Raw genomic sequence first — 16,732 nt, 5'->3', positions numbered from 1 at the left:
CAATAACTCCAAGCCTTAGGTAACCCCTAATCTATTTTTTTTCTTTTTTTTTTGAGACAGAGTCTCGCTCTGTCACCAGGCTGGAGTGCAGTGGCTCAATCTCGGCTCACTGCAACCTCCACCTCCCGGGTTCAAGCGATTCTCCTGCCTCAGCCTCCCGAGTAGCTGGGACTACAAGCACACGCCACCACATCCAGCTAAGTTTTGTATTTTTAGTAGAGACGGGGTTTCACCATGTTGGCCAGGATGGTCTCGATCTCTTGACCTCATGATCCGCCTGCCTCTGCCTCCCAAAGTGCTGGAATTACAGGTATGAGCCACTGCGCCCGGCCTATTTTCTTTCTGTATAGATTTACCTATTATGGACATTTCATATAAATGGAATCATGTAATATGTAATTTTTTGTGACTGGCTTCTTTAGCATAATTATTTCAAAGTTCATCTATGTTGTAGCATGTATCAGTACTTCATTCCTTTTTATGGCTGAACAATATTTCTTCATATGGATATACCACATTTTATCCACTCATCACTTGATGGACATTTGGGTTGTTTCTACTTTTTGGCTATTAAGAATTATGTACATGAGCCAGGCACGGTGGCTCACAACTGTAATCCCAGCACTTTAGGAGGCCGAGGCGGGCGGATCACGAGGTCAGGAGATCGAGACCATCCTGGCTAACACAGTGAAACCCCGTCTGTACTGAAAATACAAAAAATTAGCTTGGCGTGGTGGCAGGCACCTGTAGTCCCAGCTACTCGGGAGGCTGAGGCAGGAGAATGGCGTGAACCCGGGAAGCAGAGGTTGCAGTGAGCTGAGATCTCGCCACTGCACTCCAGCCTGGGCAACAGAGCAAGACTCTGTCTCAAAAAAAAAAAAAAAAAAAATTATGTACATGAGGCCAGACGTGGTGGCTCATGCCTGTAATCCCAGCGCTTTGGGAGGTCAAGGCGGGCGGATCACCTGAGGTCAGGAGTTCAAGACCAGCCTGACCAACATGGTGAAACCCCGTCTCTACTAAAAATACAAAAATTAGCCGGATGTGGTGGCGCGCGCTTGTAATCCCAGCTACTCCGGAGGCAGGAGAATCGCTTGAACCCGGAAGGTGGAGGTTGTGGTGAGCCAAGATCGTGCCATTGCACTCCAGCCTGGGTGACAGAGTGAGACTCTGTCTCAAAAAAAAAAAGAAAATTATGTACATGAATATTCATGTACAAGTATTTGTTTGAATACCTGTTTTCAATTATTTTGGGTGTATACCTAGGAGTAGAACTGATGAGCCATATGGTAATTCTATGTTTAACTTATTGAGAAATCTCCAAGCTGTTTCCCATAGCGACTGCACCATTTTACATTCCCACCTGCAATGTACCAGGACTGTAATTTCTCTACGTCCTCACCAATACTAGTTATTTTCCTTTTTTATCTTTTTTTTTTTTTTTTTTTTTTTTTGGCAAGCAGATAAAGGCTTGTTTTATTTTAATGGCTGACCTTTGTAATCACAGAGGCCAGTATGTACAGACAAAAGGGGAGCTTTTATTTCTTGGTGTCTTCCTCCTTGAACAAAGTCTTGATGATCTCCTCCTTCTTGGCCTGGAGGCGCTCTTCACTGAGCTTCCGTGCTTCCTTGGTCTTAGGCCTGCGGGCCTCAGCCTGGTCAGCCAGGAGCTTCTTGTGGGCCTTGTCTGCCTTCAGCTTGTGGCTGTGTTCCAGGAGAATCCGCTTGTTTGTGAACACATTCCCCTGCACCTTCAGGCACAGGCTGTGATACGTGTGGCGATCAATCTTCTTAGATTCACAGTATCTTCTGAGCAGCCGGTGCAGAATCCTCACTCTTCATCCACGTGACCTTCTCTGGCATTCGGGCATTGGCTGTACCCTTTCAGTTATCTATGCGTGTGTGCCTGCCCTTTCAGTGGGCCAAGGTGTTTTTCTGGCATCGAGCCCGGGAATGGACCGTCACAGGCTTGCGGATGATCAGCCCATCTTTGATCAGCTTCCATATCTGCTGATGGGAATTGGCATTGGCGATTTCATTGGTCTTATTGGGGTCCAACCAGACCTTCTTCTTGCCACAGTGAAGGACACTAGAGGCGAGCCTCTTCTGAAGCCTGAGCATACTCACGGCTGTAGTCGCAGCAGCGAAAGGAAAGAGCTCCCTTTTTTATCATTATTATAACCATCCTAGTGGGTGTTAAGTAGTATCTTATTATAGTCTTGATTTAAATTTCTTGATGACTAATGATGCTGAGGATCTTTTCATGTATTTATTGGCCATTTATACATCTTCTTTGGAGAAATGTCTGTTAAGATCTTTTGCTCATTTTTTAAATTGGGTTGTCTTTTTATTGCTGAGTTGTAATAGTTCTTTATGTATTTTGAATACTAGATCCCTATAGGATATACGATGTTCAAATAGTTTCCCCCATTCTGTAGGTTGTCTTTTCACTTTCCTGGTGGTACAGTTTGAAGCACAAAAGTTTTGTTTAATTTTAATGAAGTTCAACTTATCTATTGTTTTCTTTAGTTGCGTGTGCTTTTGGTGTCCTAAGAAACTATTGCCAAATCCAAGGTCATGAAATTCACACTTATGTTTCCTACTAAGAATTTTATAGTTGTAGCTCTTACATTTGGGTCTTTAATCTATTTTGAATTGATTTTTGAATGTGCTGTGAGGGAAGGGTCAAAATTCATTCCTTTGCACATGGATATCCAGTTGTCCCAACATCATTTGTTGAAAATTATTTCCCCCATTGAATGTTATTTTTATCCCTATTGAAAAATCAGTTGGCCACAAATGTCTGGGTTCATTTCTGGACTCACAATTGTATTGGCCTATATGTCTGTCCTTATGCTGGTACTACACCGTCTTGATTACTGTAGCTTTGTTGTAAGTTTTTGGGTTGTTTGTTTTTGTTGAGACAGAGTCTCACTCACTCTGTTGCCCAGGTTAGAGTGCAGTGGCCACAGTCTTGGCTCACTGCAACCTCCACCTCCTGGGTTCAAGCGATTCTCCTGCCTCAGCCTCCGGCCCATAGCTGAAACTACAGGCATGCGCCACCATGCCTGGTTTTTTTTTTTTTTTTTTGTATTTTTAGTAGAGATGGGGTTTCATCATGTTGGCCAGGCTGGTCTCAAACACTTGACCTTAAGTGACCCACCTGCCTTGGCCTCCCAAAGTGCTGGGATTACAGGCATGAGCCACTGCACCTGGCTTTGTTGTTAAGTTTTCAAATCAGGCCAGGTGCGGTGGCTCACAGGTGTGCTGTAATCCCTACACTTTGGGAGGTCGAGGCAGGAGGATCGAGTCCAGGAGTTTGTGACCAGCCTGGGCAACACAGTAAGACCCTGTCTCTAAAAAAAATTAAATTAGCCAGGTGCGGTGGTGCATACTTGTAGTCCCAGTTACCTGGGAGGATGAGGTGGAAGGACGCCTTGAGCCTGGGAGGTTGAGGCTGCAATGAGCTGTGATTGTGCCACTGCACAATAGCCTGGACAACAGAGCAAGACTCTGTCTCAAAAAAAAAAAAGTTTTAATAAAGTAGTTTTGAAGTCAAGAAATGTGAATCCTCCAACTGTTTTCAAGATTGATCTGGGTATCTCCTGCATCTCTTGAATTTCTATATGACATTTAGAATCAGCCTGATTGCTACTAGAGGAAGCCAGCTGGGATTCTAATAGAGATTGTGTTCTGGATCAATTTCAGGAGTATTGCCATTTTAACATTAAACCTTCCCATTCATGAACATGGAATGTCTATTTCCTTAGGTCTTTAATGTTTTGTACTTTTCCCCACGTAAGTTTTGCACTTATATTGTTCATTCCTAATATTTTATTTTTTGATGTTATTGTAGATATTTAAGAGAATGTTTTCTTAGTTTGATTGTTCATGGCTAGTATATAGAAACACTAGTTTTTGTATGTTAATCTTGTATACTGCAGCTGATCAATTCATTTTTCTAGCAGTTTTATTTGGAGATTCCTTACGGTTATCTGTATACAAGATCATATCATCTACAAATAGACATAGCTTTGTCTTCTCAATTTCAGTCTGGATGTTTTCTCTTTTTCTCTTGCCTAATTGCCCTGGCTAGAACTTCTAGTACAATCATGAATAAACCCATGGGTTTTCCTAAACGTCCTGTATCAGGTTGAGGAAGTTCCCTTCTACCCTTGTTTTTATCATGAAAGTGTCAAGGTTTTTGTGTCTATTGAGATGATCATGTGTGTCTTTTTCCTTTTATTGATATGGTATCCCAGCTTCTTTTGAAAGCTGAAATCGTAGGATGCCCAACTTATAAAACAGGGTGGGAGGCTGCTCTGGTTGAAGCAGTAAGGGAAGCTTGGGGCTGCCAAGCTGGCTCAATGGCCTTTCCTTACCAGGTAGCCTTGGGCTCCACAGAAAACTGAGCTGAGAGCCAAGAACAGCAAGCGGTCCCTGTGGCTCTCATCCAGAACTCCTTGTTGGGCATGGCTGAGTCAGCCAACTAAGCCCAGACCCTTGGCCTCGAGGAGCCCTGTGGGCAGGGCTGGCTGATTACAAGCACCCAACCACTTTATCAAATAGTAGCTCGTTAGCATCCTGCAAATTGCCTATTTATCCTGGTCCAGGGCTTCAGAGCCAACTCCCCCTTATGCCTTGGGCCAGGAGGTTGATCTTGGGGCTTTGGAGTCCTTAACACTTGAGTCATTTTGATGGTATCATTCCACTAAATGTTAGTAGTTCAGATCTATGGTTACCACAAAGTTTGTACTTCTAAAACCTTGATGATAATCAACCAAAAGTACAGAGTTTCAGTATCTCAGACAGATCGCAGACAGCCCACTGATTACTTTTTGGGAAGAGTGATTAAGAAATTTTATTACAGAAAATGAATGCATCCAACGTCCCCAGATACATTTGTGACAAGAACAGACACACACAGGAGACACAGACAATAGTCACTACATCACAGCCTTGTTCTTTCTGAAGGATAAAATGTCATTCAAGAATGGGGTGAGGTGGTTAGAGGGAGTAGGTACTATCCTTTTAAATTGAAAAAAAAAAAAAAGGCAACATGTTGGCATCTTAAGAACCCATACAGTGGGCCCAGAAATCAAGCTAAGCCTAAGCCTTAGGTAACATCATGCCACTTACATCATCTCAGAGAAACTAGGGCATTATTCCACTAGAAGAGCAATCTTGTGACAGTGTGAAAACGTTGAGTAATGATCTTGCTGCCCCAGCTAATGGACCAAGTGGCCTCAACTTGACAGCCTCTTTAAAACTCAATGTTTGCCTAATCAAAGATCATTTGGCTAAACTGCTTCCCCACTTCTGCTTAGCTACTTTGGAAGCACAAAAGTTACCCCTTTCCATCCTTTGTCCTTCCCTGGTTGGTACATCTAGTTATGAGATAGACGCGCACCACTTAACAAATCACTCCCTTGTGACTGCAGGTTGTTTCTCTTCCGTATTTGACGAGGCTGGCAACAGCTCCTGAATCTTGGCCTAGCACATCACGAATTGGGAAGCTAAAGCTTTAGCTTAGAATGCCAAGTGACAAGGACATGGCTGAAGCAGGAGGGGAAATTCTGGAACAAGTGCCTCTGGGCAAACCTCACAACCGAGTTTTTTAAATTAGTGGTCATTTTCTAGAACTAGAGGAACAAATTCAGGACAAAGAGTTCTGATGGGAGAGCGAATGGCTATGAATACATAGAGATCAGGCTGTGACCGTGACCATAACTCGTACTCATCCAGGACCCGACAGGGTGGAGAGGACACCGCCTCCAGACATGCAAGTTTCTCAACAGTGAATTTTAAGAAAAAGCTGCTTTCTCTTAAAATTAATACCACAAAAACACTCCTGCGTGTTTCATAGCTTCAAACATACACACCCAAATATTAATGCTGGGCAATAGCAACACTCACCCACAACACAGTACTGTATCCTTCATTGCTACAGACAGTAATGTAATGATGTATATACACAACAGCCTTCAAAATGGTATTTAGTGTCACCACTTGCTACTGTGGCCATCTCCCCTCACCCCAACCTGGATAAAATGTTACACTACCCACTAATATAACCACTGACACACAAACCAAGCTTCTTCCAGTTTAACATTGAACATCAATCTACATTTCCAGTGAATGAGCTAAACTTACGAGTAGGCCATTCAACTTTTCATGATACACTTGGTGCTTAGAAATGGTTGATTCCATTAGCCTGCCCTATAGCTCAGGTGGCCCAAGATGGAGCCTATCATCTTCCTTGGGGTGTTTGGTGTTCTGAAGGAGTAAAGTAGGAGCAAAAAAAAGATACTGTCCCCTACCCCACCACCCCATCCCACATAACCTCACAGGCATCCAGGAGACCAGCAGCAGGCTCAAGACCCCAAATGTTGGGCACCACAAATAATGTGATATGTGCCAGAAACACGGTGGGGTAGGGGTGAAAGAGAAAAAATAAGGCCTTAATTTTTGACACACCATACACTCTGAAATTGCTGTTTAGCAATGCATCTGGCCCCACAAAATAGGGGGTGGAGGTGGGGCAAAAGTTAAACCTAGATAGCCTCAGTCCTAATCACCCACCTTCCTATACCTTGGAAGGCTGCTGAACCTTGCCTATGTCCTTCTCCTAGCTCCTCCAGACTTCATCTGAATGCCACTCAGACACAAACAAAATCACACAGTAGCTTCAAGCAGCCCTCTCCTTCATCTCAGCCCTAAGTGAGCTGGCCACTGAGTAATAAAAGAAGCTACCACATTTATAGGGAGGCCAGTCTCCAAATACAATGGAGTGGGGGTTTCTTCACTGCTATGAGTCAGAAATTGACTGTTATAATAGAGAACAGTTTTAAAAATGTAATACTGTTTATTTAACTTCAAAAACATTTCAGCATTCTAAACATACAAAAAAAATAACAGAACGTTGCAAATCGTGTTTAAGTACAGGAGGTTCTTGAACTTTCATTGATGCAGTGACTCTTTGCTTTGCTGACAATTAAGAGTTCTACAGTTTGTTTAAAAACAAAGTTTAAAAACTACTGCACTTAAAAAAAAAAAATTCGCATGCCAGCTGACCCCCCTTTGTCCACAGCTAAGATGGCAGCAGAATGCTATGTCACTATATACAGAAACAAGACAATCTGAAGCTAAATGGATGCCCCCTGCAGTCAACAGGTCCAGCCTCACAGTGCACGCCCTGAGCTACAGCCTCTCCAAAAGGCATCTTCCCCACAGCCTCAACGCCGAGCAAGGAGCATCAAGAGTTTGTCTCGGTTGTTTTGTTCTTTTTACAAACTATAGATATATACAGTTGAAAACTCAGGATTTCTAGCCAATAACCATAGTTAACACCACCTTACAAATAAAAAAAAAGCCAGAAACATCTTTAAATGCCTTGTCACACCAACAGCAAAGTGCACAGAGTGAGGAGAACACGAAGAGTGCCTTTTCATTTTAAAAATGTTTGGAAATATGTACAACTTTGATACAGTTTCGGGGTGCTCCAGACACCCATGGCCACTTCATGTAAACCACTGACAATTTCTAGAGCACTTTGAGAGACTACAATATGATCGTGATCAAATTTTGTAATTAAACCTAATGAGGGCAACAGACACTTCTCAAATAAGAGATGTGTCAATTACGGCGCTCCCCTACTCTAAGTATTCACAAGGAGACAGATAAACAGTTTCTTTATTCATCCTCCTCCTCCTCCTCCTCCTCTTCTTCCTCCTCCTCTTCTTCATCTTCCTCTTCCACCTTTTTCCGGGCAACTTTAGCAGGACCCTTTGCACCATCAAACTTTCCTTTCGACTTATAGTCGGCAACATCCTAGAGGAACAGGGACACATTTCAAATGAGTATACGGCTGTTCTAACACAAAGTAGAAACATGCAGTCCTCATCTCAGGTAAGAGGACAGGAATTAAAATCAAGTAAGACAGTGCTGCTATCATATATATTTGAAGTGTTTCCATATATGAATTTGGTTCTTAGCCATTCTAATTTAAAAGTTAGTGGGTGTTCAAGTGTCCTTCAAGTCACATTAGTAGCACTATCAAATCCTCTGCTACCATTTTTTTTTTTCTTAAAGAGTAAGCAAAATTTTTCAAGCCTGAAGTTGTCCCCAAAACAAAGACCTGTCAAAAGAAAGCACGAACACCAGCACCCATAGCTACCTTGCAGGGGGATGGGCCCTTGAACGCTATGCTAAGTACTCAGCCCAGCAAAGCTGCCACATGCCCTGCAACCTACTGATAGCAGAGCCACTGCCTGTTCACCAGTCCAGGCTACCAGCCCCACCTTACCTTCTCATATTTCTCCTTCAGCTTTGCCGCCTTAGTGATGTAAGGCTGCTTTTCACTGTCATTTAAATTATTCCACATCTCACCCAGCTTTTTTGCCACGTCTCCAATAGAGATGCCGGGGTTTGTGGATTTGATCTTGGGGCGGAATTCCGAACAGAACAGGAAGAATCCAGACCTTGGAAGAATTACATACATTACATGAGAAACCACAAAAAATTTGAGTTAAAGTTGAAATCCCACATTCCTGAGTAGCATCTCCCTCCTATCACTATGACTTCTCCCTAAAGTGATCTATGACACCATACACAATGCTACAAAGTTGTAGGTTCTACAACGTATAAGGTTACAAAAATATATGCTGCTAGGCCAGACGCAGTGGCTCACACCTGTAATTCCAGCACTTTGGGAGGCCCAGGCAGGCGGATCACCTGAGGTTGGGAGTTTCAGACCAGCCTGACCAACATGGAGAAACCCCGTCTCCACTAAAAATATAAAAAAATTAGCCGGGCATGGTGGCACATGCTTGTAATCCCAGCTACTCAGGAGGCTGAGGCAGGAGAATCACTTGAACCTGGGAGGTGGAGGTTGCAGTGAGCTGAGATCACGCCTTGCACTCCAGCCTGGGCAACAAGAGCGAAACTCCATTTCAAAAATACGTGTGTGTGTGTGTGTGTGTGTGTGTGTATGCATATATAATATATATGCGTATATATATGCGCATATATATATGGTGCTGTCCCAGTCTTTCAGTTACTGGCAAAGGCATAAAGAACATACTTCAAGGACCCTGACAACCAAAATTAGAGTGCCTCCTTCACAACGGAAAGGCCAACAGACAACGCACAGCCCACAAACACCTCAGCCTTAACCACAGACAACGCTGGCACTGCGTCGTAAAGCCCAAGTACAGAATGGTTTGCAGAGGTATCGCCATCTTTTAAGTATCTTTTAAAAAATATTTCATTCTGAAATGAAATACAGGACGACCAAAAAACCAAATCCTCCAAGCAGAAGAAAAGGTATTAATTGTTATCTTGAATCCTATAGTCACTTACGGTGGCCTTTTGGGAGCATTAGGATCCTTCTTCTTCTTGCCTCCCTTAGCTGGTCCATAATCCTTCATTTCCCGATCATAGCGCACTTTATCTGCCTTTGCCATTTCATCAAATTTAGATTTTTCTTTCCCGGACATCGTCTGCAAAGAACAGGACTCGTTAAATCCCTCGATGCAGTGAACACATACCTATTCAGTTTCTTGTGATTAAACTGGCAGTTGCTAGAACCACTTGCAAAAGGGGGTAGGTAAAGGCCTGAAACCTGTGCAGGGCCTTAAAAAAATAAAAGCACACACACAAAATTCTTAAGACAAGCAAAAATGATTCTAAGTAAAAGTAAAAGAGGAAGCAAGCAGCTATCTGGGAGAAACTCTGAAGGTAAGTAACCCCAAAGTGAGAAACCCAACTAAGACTAGTTTGAAGGGTACAAAAGAAAAATACCTTCCACCTCTCAGAGCACTTCTTGGAAAATTCCGCAAAATTGACAGGGACCTCTGGGTTTTTCTTCTTATGTTCTTCTCTGCACGTCTGCACAAAGAAGGCATAAGCGGACATCTTGCCCTTTGGTTTCTTGGGGTCACCTTTAGCCATCCTGACTGTGATAGAAGAGAAACAAAGAAATACAATGAGGAAAAGCAAGGAGGAATTGACAAGAACTACAAGACGTACCAAAGGCAGAGCAAAATTAAAACTACACTTGCTGTTAGGAAGTCCCCTTCCCCCAATGCCGGACACCAGTGGCAGAAGGCAGAGTAGGAAAGAAATCAGCTTCACTGTCGCTTGTCATTTAACTTTTGACCAGCACGAAGCGCGCTGGTTTGCGAGTTACTTCTCAAGAGCGATCGAGTTCTCCAAATGGAGCCGACCCAAGTAGGGTACTCAGTGTTACGTTTACAGAACTGCTATGTTTCGGAAACTACAATCACAAAGTGGGAAGGGCACGGAGAGGACACATTTGGTGGGGGTGATAGAAGCTTGAAATCTATGACTTAAGACTTTCTGGTCATCTGCTAACTGTTAACGCAATTAAAAACAACAACTTTTACCACTGCTGAACACAAGACCAAAGCAGAACTATATGTAGGGGACATCTGAAATTGTCACTATTGTTGATGCGTTTTGGCTTACAAAAAAATGCCTTTACAACACGGGAGATCTGGAAAGTGAGCAGGTACCCCCGTACTATTAGTTCAATTCATCACTTCGTCACTATCTAAAGGGAGAGGGTGTATCAAAAGGGCTAGTCGTGCTCATCTGTAACCCAGAACGCAGGTCCAGCCGAGAACACTTTCTCCAAAGTTTCCAAATCAAAATGCAGCTGCGGCATGTCATCGTCCCTGTCCCACCCCCCAGCTTCCCGCCATCTTTTCCTTTTCCCACACCCAAGGTCATCATGTAAAACTAAAGAGCTCCCCTCGGCAGCAGCCGCCCGCGAGGCTGCCCAACAGAGCCCCGCAGCGGCGGCCCGGGCGGGGCGGGACCGGGAGCGGGGGAGTCCCGGCCGGCAGCAGGCAGCCCGCCTCGGCCCCCGTGCCGGGTCACCGGGACACCCGTAATTCACCTTCCATTTTGTCAAAAGCCTCCTGATGAAAGAAAGTGCCCCTGAAATCCGCCGCTGTCATCCCCGGGGAACACGCAGGGCCGGGGGCGGCGGCGGTGGCGGTGCGCGGGGGGTGTGCGGCCGGGCCGGCGGCAGCCGCGGCACTGGTGGCGGCGTCCGCCGCGCCTCGGAGTCCCACTCGCTAAAATGGCTGATCCGCGCGCGGCCGGCGCGGGCGGCGGCGACGGCGGCGAACAAAGCGGCCCGGGCCCCGCCGCCGCCCGCCCGCCCGTCGGCCCCCACCCCGCCCCGCCCCGCCCCGCCCCGCCCGGGCCGCCCGGGGGCTCGGGGGCCCGGGCCGGACCTCCCCGCCCCCCGGCGCGGGGCGCACTCCTCGGGATAACAAAGGCGCCCGTGCAGCCATGACGCTCGGCCGCTCCAGGGCCCGCAGCGGCGCCCCCGGCCCTCCGCGCTGCCCGCCCCGGGCCGCGGGCGCCGGGGCCGAGGCCGGAGCCCGCCGGGCGCCCCGCCGCCCGCTCCGCCCGCCTCCTCTGCCCTCGCCGGAGGCCAGCGCCGCGCCAGCCATGTTAGCGGCGGCGGCGGCGCCCGGCGGGCGGGAGGCGAGCGGGGGGCGGCCAGCCCGCGCCCCCCGGGCCACCGGGCGCTCCGCGACGGCCATGTTAACGCAGAGCCAGCGGCGTAGCCTGCGGGCCCGCGCAGCGCCGGGCCGAGCCCGGGAGGGAAGTTTGCCCGTGAGGCGGCCCCCGGCGGGCACCAGCCGCGCAGCCCCCGGCGGGCACCGGCCGCCCGTCCCCCAGCGGAGTCCGTCGCGGGCCGGGGAGCTCCCGGCCCCCTTCTTGCTGCCGCCGCCCAGCGCCGGGACGCGCGCCGCCGGAACCCAGAGCCCGCAGCCCGCAGCAGCCCCTCTGCTCGCCCAGCCGCCGCAGCCGCAGCTGCCCGAACATCTGGCCTCGGGGGCCCTGGGTTCCCGGTTGCGGCACCTGGGGCCGCCACGGGCGGGCGTCCGCCGAGGGGGCCGACCCCCGAAAGCGAGGAGCTCGGGGAACGCGTTGGAAAAGTTGAAACACCTGAATTGCTTCTTCCTTCCCGGCCGCCTAGCAGGAGGGAAGGCGGAGGGGGCGGGAAGGGAGCGGGGAGTAGAGGCAGAGGGAGGCGGCGGCAGGGCGCGCTCGCGGCGGCGCGGGCCGGAAAGTTGTGCGGGCGCTGCGGCGGCGGCGGCGGCGGCGGCGGTGGCGGCGGCGGGAGCGGGCGGTGCGAGACGTACCTGTATTGTTCGCTAGTCTGGGCAGCGCAGGGCACGACGCGCGGCTCAGCGCTCCCCAGCCTCGCGCTAGCTGCCTCCACGAGAGCCGCCTGATTGGCCAGCGGGCTCTGCCGTTTAAAACAACCTCCTCGCCTGGCCATTGGCTGCGGGCCTCATGCATATTAAGCAGGCGTGGACGCCCATTGGGCGCGGCTGCTGGGATCATTCATTCAAACAGAACGACCCGCCGGCGCCGGCTACGGAGGCCAAACAGGGAAAGACCTAGTCTCGCCTGCCCGCCCCGCCCACCTTGCCAGCCCCCTCGGGGAACAGAGCTCAGATCGCCAAGGGTTTTGAAGAGGTGGCTCTGCGATTCCCGGAGGCCTCGGCCTCTGGCGTGGGATGGTGAAGTCCAGCCCCGCTGCGCTGCCCTCTGCTCCCGCCGCACCGCGGCCTCGGCGCCCCTGGCCTCCAGTCAGCTCCCCTGCCCGGGGAAACACCCCTGGGCCCACCACGGAGGGCCGATGGTAGACCACCTCTACCCGGTTCGACCGCGGCGCCGCGAGAGCAACGCCGCTGCAGCTCGCTCCTCGGTGTCTGGCGGAGGGCAGCTGCTTCCTCGCCAAGACCTCGGGATTTGGCCCTCGGATCTCGCTGCCCATCCGAAAGGCACCTGATTCCGCTTCTGCGGATCGTGCTCAACTAGGCTCTTTCCACTAAATGCCAGAAAGTCTTTATTTACGCCCGAAATTGCGGAACTGACGGGCTAAAAGAGGAAAACAAAATTTGGCAAGAGCAGAGAATTTGTGAGAAATTGTGGTTTTGTGGGCAAAGAATAACACTTTTCTTCTTACCCTCTTCACTTCCTCGGTTCAAGGCTCTCATTCCCTCTGCTCTCCTGACACACCCTAGAGCGAAGAATTAAAGCTTCGGGAATGAATGAGTGAATGAATGAATGGGATTTGACTTGATCTCAACTTTAGCACTGGCTGGTGGTATGGCCTTGAGCTAGTCACTTCTTTGGGGATTCAGGCAATGTTTTTCATATAGGAGCCGCAGTGTCACTTCTGTAAGGGATGTTCTGAAATTCGTGGGGCCTGTGCCTGGATGACTGGCAGGTGTTGCTGGAATTCAATAAGAGGAAGGAACGGCCAGGGATACTAAATATCCTACATTGCATAGGACAGTCCCACGCAAGGAAGAAATATTCCACTTCAAATGCAAGTATCAGCCCTATTTGGAAAGAACGTATCTGAGGGCCTTTGCCTGCAAAGAATGAAAGGGTGAGGAAAAGAGTAGTTTAAAGATTGAAAGTTGGAGAAAATAATGCAAAGGAAGAGATGTCATGAGTTTGGTTTTTCTTTTCTTTGAAAGGCCAAGAGATCCAGCTATTTATGAGTCCTATATTCAGAAGTAAGCCCCACCAGAACATGAATTTTCCAAATGCTGCTTCCAGAAACCGTGGCTGAGTTTGAGGTGTGCAAAGGTTCTGGCTTCACAGGGCACCTGCTTCTTCACCCCTACCCCCCTCTTACCAACTCCTTTAAGCCTCCCAGCCAAGCCTGAGCCCCTGCAGCTGGTGCTGTTGGCTCCCATCATCAAGGTTCCAATCCAGATCAAAAGGCAAGGATAGAGGCCAAGCGCGGTGGCTCATGCCTGTAATTCCAGTACTTTGGGAGGCTGAGGCGGGCAGATCACGAGGTCAGGAGTTCAAGACCAGCCTGGCCAATCTGATGAAGCCCAGTCTCTACTAAAAATACAAAAAAATTAGCTGGGTGTGGTGATGCACGCCTGTAGTCCCAGCTACTCGGGAGGCTGAGGCAGGAGAATCGCTTTAACTTGGGAGGTGGAGGTTGCAGTGAGCCAAGATCATGCTACTGCACTCCAGCCTGGGCAACAGAGCAAGACTCCGGAAAAAAAAAAAAAAAGGCAGAGATAGTGCTGCTTTTGACAAGAGCAGGCAGGTATTGTGTCACTAACCCAGGTCCACACTACAGACTCAGGAGTTCAGAGATCTTAAGGCCACCTCATCCATCCCTCTGTCCTGTTAGAACCAGCTGAGTGGTTGCCTGCCTTCTGCTTGCATACCTCCACTCATAGGGAGCTTACCGTCTTCCTTCATGGCAGTTCCTGCCATCTCCAGCCACCTCTGAGCCTTAAGGTCAACATCTCCACACAGGGTAATCCCTCACCCCTCAGAGAGTTCATGGCAGGCCAGGCCTTTTCTCCAGACAGACAGCCCCTCCCTGCTCCTTCTACAACCAGTTTCCCAGGGCCTGACCTGCCCAAGCCACTCCCTCTTCCCCTGTCTCCACAAGGCCTAGAGGGGAGCAGGGTTACCACAAGTGATCTGACCAATACCTCGCCTCTGCCAGAGCACCCTAGCCTCTCAAGGTTGCCAGGCCTTTCTAGACCAGAGATTCAAGTTGGGGTCCAGCAACTGCCCAAAGTGGCAAGTGACACGGCACAGTTGGCAGGCACCTTGGTGGGGGAACCAGGGTGGTGGGCCCTTGGATGGACGACAAGGGTCACACAAGCCCATGCCAATTCACAAACAGCACATGTATACACGTACTCACATATGGGCACACCCAGGGCATTCCCAGAGGCAGCAGCTTCAATGGCAAACCAGAGAAATAAGAGCATTTCCCAACCCAAGCTGGCCCCCTCAAGATACCACCCTCAAGATCCACGCTTCCCTGCCTCACTGCCCCAACCCTGCCCATTGACCATCTGTTTCTCCCCACATACTTCGAATGATGAAAGGATTGCGCTTACGCGCGGGAAGTATTTCCATCCTTTGCATAGGAAATATTTCGATCTCTGCTCTCAAGAAAGCTACCTCTTATATGGAGCTGAAGCACTTGGCCTGAAGCTGAACTACAAACTGGTCATTGTCAGAACATGAACTCACAGAACATGACTATGACATCACTGAGTGACAGAGATCCAAAGGTGGCTCCCTGCTCCTCCCCATCCCCCTAGCCGCCCACCCACCAATGGAGGCTCCTCACAGCCAGATTTTCTCCTTAACACCCGCCTGTGTGCGGCGACATGCCTGAGCAAGTCCTGTGGCCCAGTGGGCTCCTGCCTTAGCAGAAACTTTCATGTATATGTATTGCATGTCTACTAATCAGTAACAGAAGGGAGATGAGACGGAGTGGGGAGTAAGGCTGGAAGGAAGGGACAAGATAGAGGCTTTAGGCTTTGTCACTGATTTCCTGGTATGCCTTTTCACATGTCACCTGAGGGCTCCGAGCCTCAGTGTCCTCTATCAAAGGTAATTCCACCCGCCTCATCCTCCCAGACCAGTGCCAGTCTTGGTGGTGAGGGAGACTGAGTGAAGACAGTCTGCTTGTCACCAGTCAAAGGCCAACCAGGAGAGGCCTAAAGACTAGTTTGGAAGGTAAAAAAAAAGAAAGAAAAGGCGACAGAAAGCCAGGGATGCCTGGGCACACCCTGGACTCAGGGAGCCCAAGGCAGGCTGCCTTCTCTGCAGCAAAGCTCAATGCCCGTTGGCTTGAGGGTACCTCCAGCAGCAGCATCCAGGTCAGCGTGCAAGGGCTTGAGGGAATGAAGGATACTCTAGGCCTCTGCCCTGGCCCTACCTGGAAACAGGCAAAGCCCATCCACACAGGAGAACCTCAAACCAGAATCCCTTAAGTTGCTTGGCTGCCTAGAGAAGTTACGAAAACATTAAATAAGAAATGGGATGAAGTGTGGCAAATGCTATTTAAAGAGATTTTCAGTTCCTGTCGGTTCAAGGCCCCTAAAAGACTAAGGGGAATCCTCATCGTTCAACAAAAATGAAACCCTGGTCCCCTGGCCCACCGCCTACCCACTCCACCCATCCTCCCACAGTTCCCAAAGTCTTCATTTGGGTACCTTGGGCCAACCCAGCCTCCTTTTAAGAATCATGCCTGGCCGGGTGCGGTGGCTCACGCCTGTAATCCCAGCACTTTGGGAGGCCAAGGTGGGCACATCACCTGAGGTCAGGAGTTCAAGACCAGCCTGGCGAACGTGGTGAAATGCCGCCTCTACTAAAAATACAAAATTAGCCTGGTGTGGTGGCACCCGCCTGTAATCCCAGCTACTCAGGAGGCTCAGGGGGGAGAATCGCTTGAACCTGAGAGGTTGAGGTTGCAGTGAGCCGAGATGGCGCCACTGCACTCCAGCTAGGGTGACAGTGTGAGACTCCGTCTCAAAAAAAAGAAAAAGGAAAAAAAAAAAGAATCATGCCTGTAGGCCGGATGCAGTGGCTCACGCCTGTAATCCCAGCACTTGGGGAGGCCAAGGTGGGTGGATCACCTGAGGTCAGGAGTTCGAGACCAGCCTGGCCAACATGGCAAAACCCCGTCTCTACTAAAAATACAAAAATTAGCTGGGCGTGGTGACGGGCACCTGTAATCCCGGCTACTCAGGAGGCTGAGGCAGAGAATTGGTTGAACCCAGGAGGCAGAGGTTGCAGTGAGCCAAGATCGTACCACTGCACTCCAGCTTGGATGACAGAGTGAGACTCTGTCTCAGGGGAAAAAAAAAAAAAAAAAAAGAATCACGCCTGTAATCCC

At 49.1% G+C, this 16,732-nt stretch overlaps 1 protein-coding gene and 1 pseudogene across 3 annotated transcripts; both read right to left on the bottom strand.

Annotated features, from left to right (window-relative positions):
- Positions 1-1,509: 1,509 nt before the first annotated feature.
- Positions 1,510-2,124, bottom strand: LOC129024776 (large ribosomal subunit protein eL19-like; annotated as a pseudogene).
- Positions 2,125-4,835: 2,711 nt separating this feature from the next.
- HMGB3 (high mobility group box 3) lies at positions 4,836-12,713 on the bottom strand. 3 transcript variants are annotated; one of them, XM_054472570.1, is made up of 5 exons: positions 12,186-12,713; positions 9,802-9,956; positions 9,361-9,500; positions 8,306-8,480; positions 4,836-7,830 (listed from the first exon to the last, which is right to left on the bottom strand). In XM_054472570.1, exons 1-5 carry the CDS (start codon positions 12,388-12,390, stop codon positions 7,693-7,695), a joined length of 813 nt encoding a protein of 270 aa, XP_054328545.1. In that variant the 5' UTR covers positions 12,391-12,713; the 3' UTR covers positions 4,836-7,692. The 3 variants fall into 3 exon arrangements, with proteins under 3 accessions (XP_054328545.1, XP_054328548.1, XP_054328546.1); XM_054472573.1 differs by having other exon boundaries at positions 11,989-12,228; XM_054472571.2 differs by lacking the exon at positions 12,186-12,713 and adding an exon at positions 10,922-11,174.
- Between the last annotated feature and the right edge of the window lie 4,019 nt (positions 12,714-16,732).

Source organism: Pongo pygmaeus, chromosome X (genome assembly GCF_028885625.2).
Source record: "Pongo pygmaeus isolate AG05252 chromosome X, NHGRI_mPonPyg2-v2.0_pri, whole genome shotgun sequence".
Taxonomy (NCBI): Eukaryota; Metazoa; Chordata; class Mammalia; order Primates; family Hominidae; genus Pongo; species Pongo pygmaeus.
The sequence above is the reverse complement of the archived record's forward strand: the minus strand, read 5'-3'. Positions and strand labels throughout refer to the sequence as shown.

Excerpts from the sequence above, each read along its gene's own strand:
- HMGB3 (XM_054472570.1), bottom strand. The coding sequence starts at position 12,390 with ATGATCCCAGCAGCCGCGCCCAATGGGCGTCCACGCCTGCTTAATATG. Across the intron at positions 8,481-9,360 it reads AATGCTCCCAAAAGGCCACC|GTCTGGATTCTTCCTGTTCT; the intron begins GTAAGTGACTAT and ends AATTCTTCCAAG. Across the intron at positions 7,831-8,305 it reads TGAAGGAGAAATATGAGAAG|GATGTTGCCGACTATAAGTC; the intron begins GTAAGGTGGGGC and ends CTGTTCCTCTAG.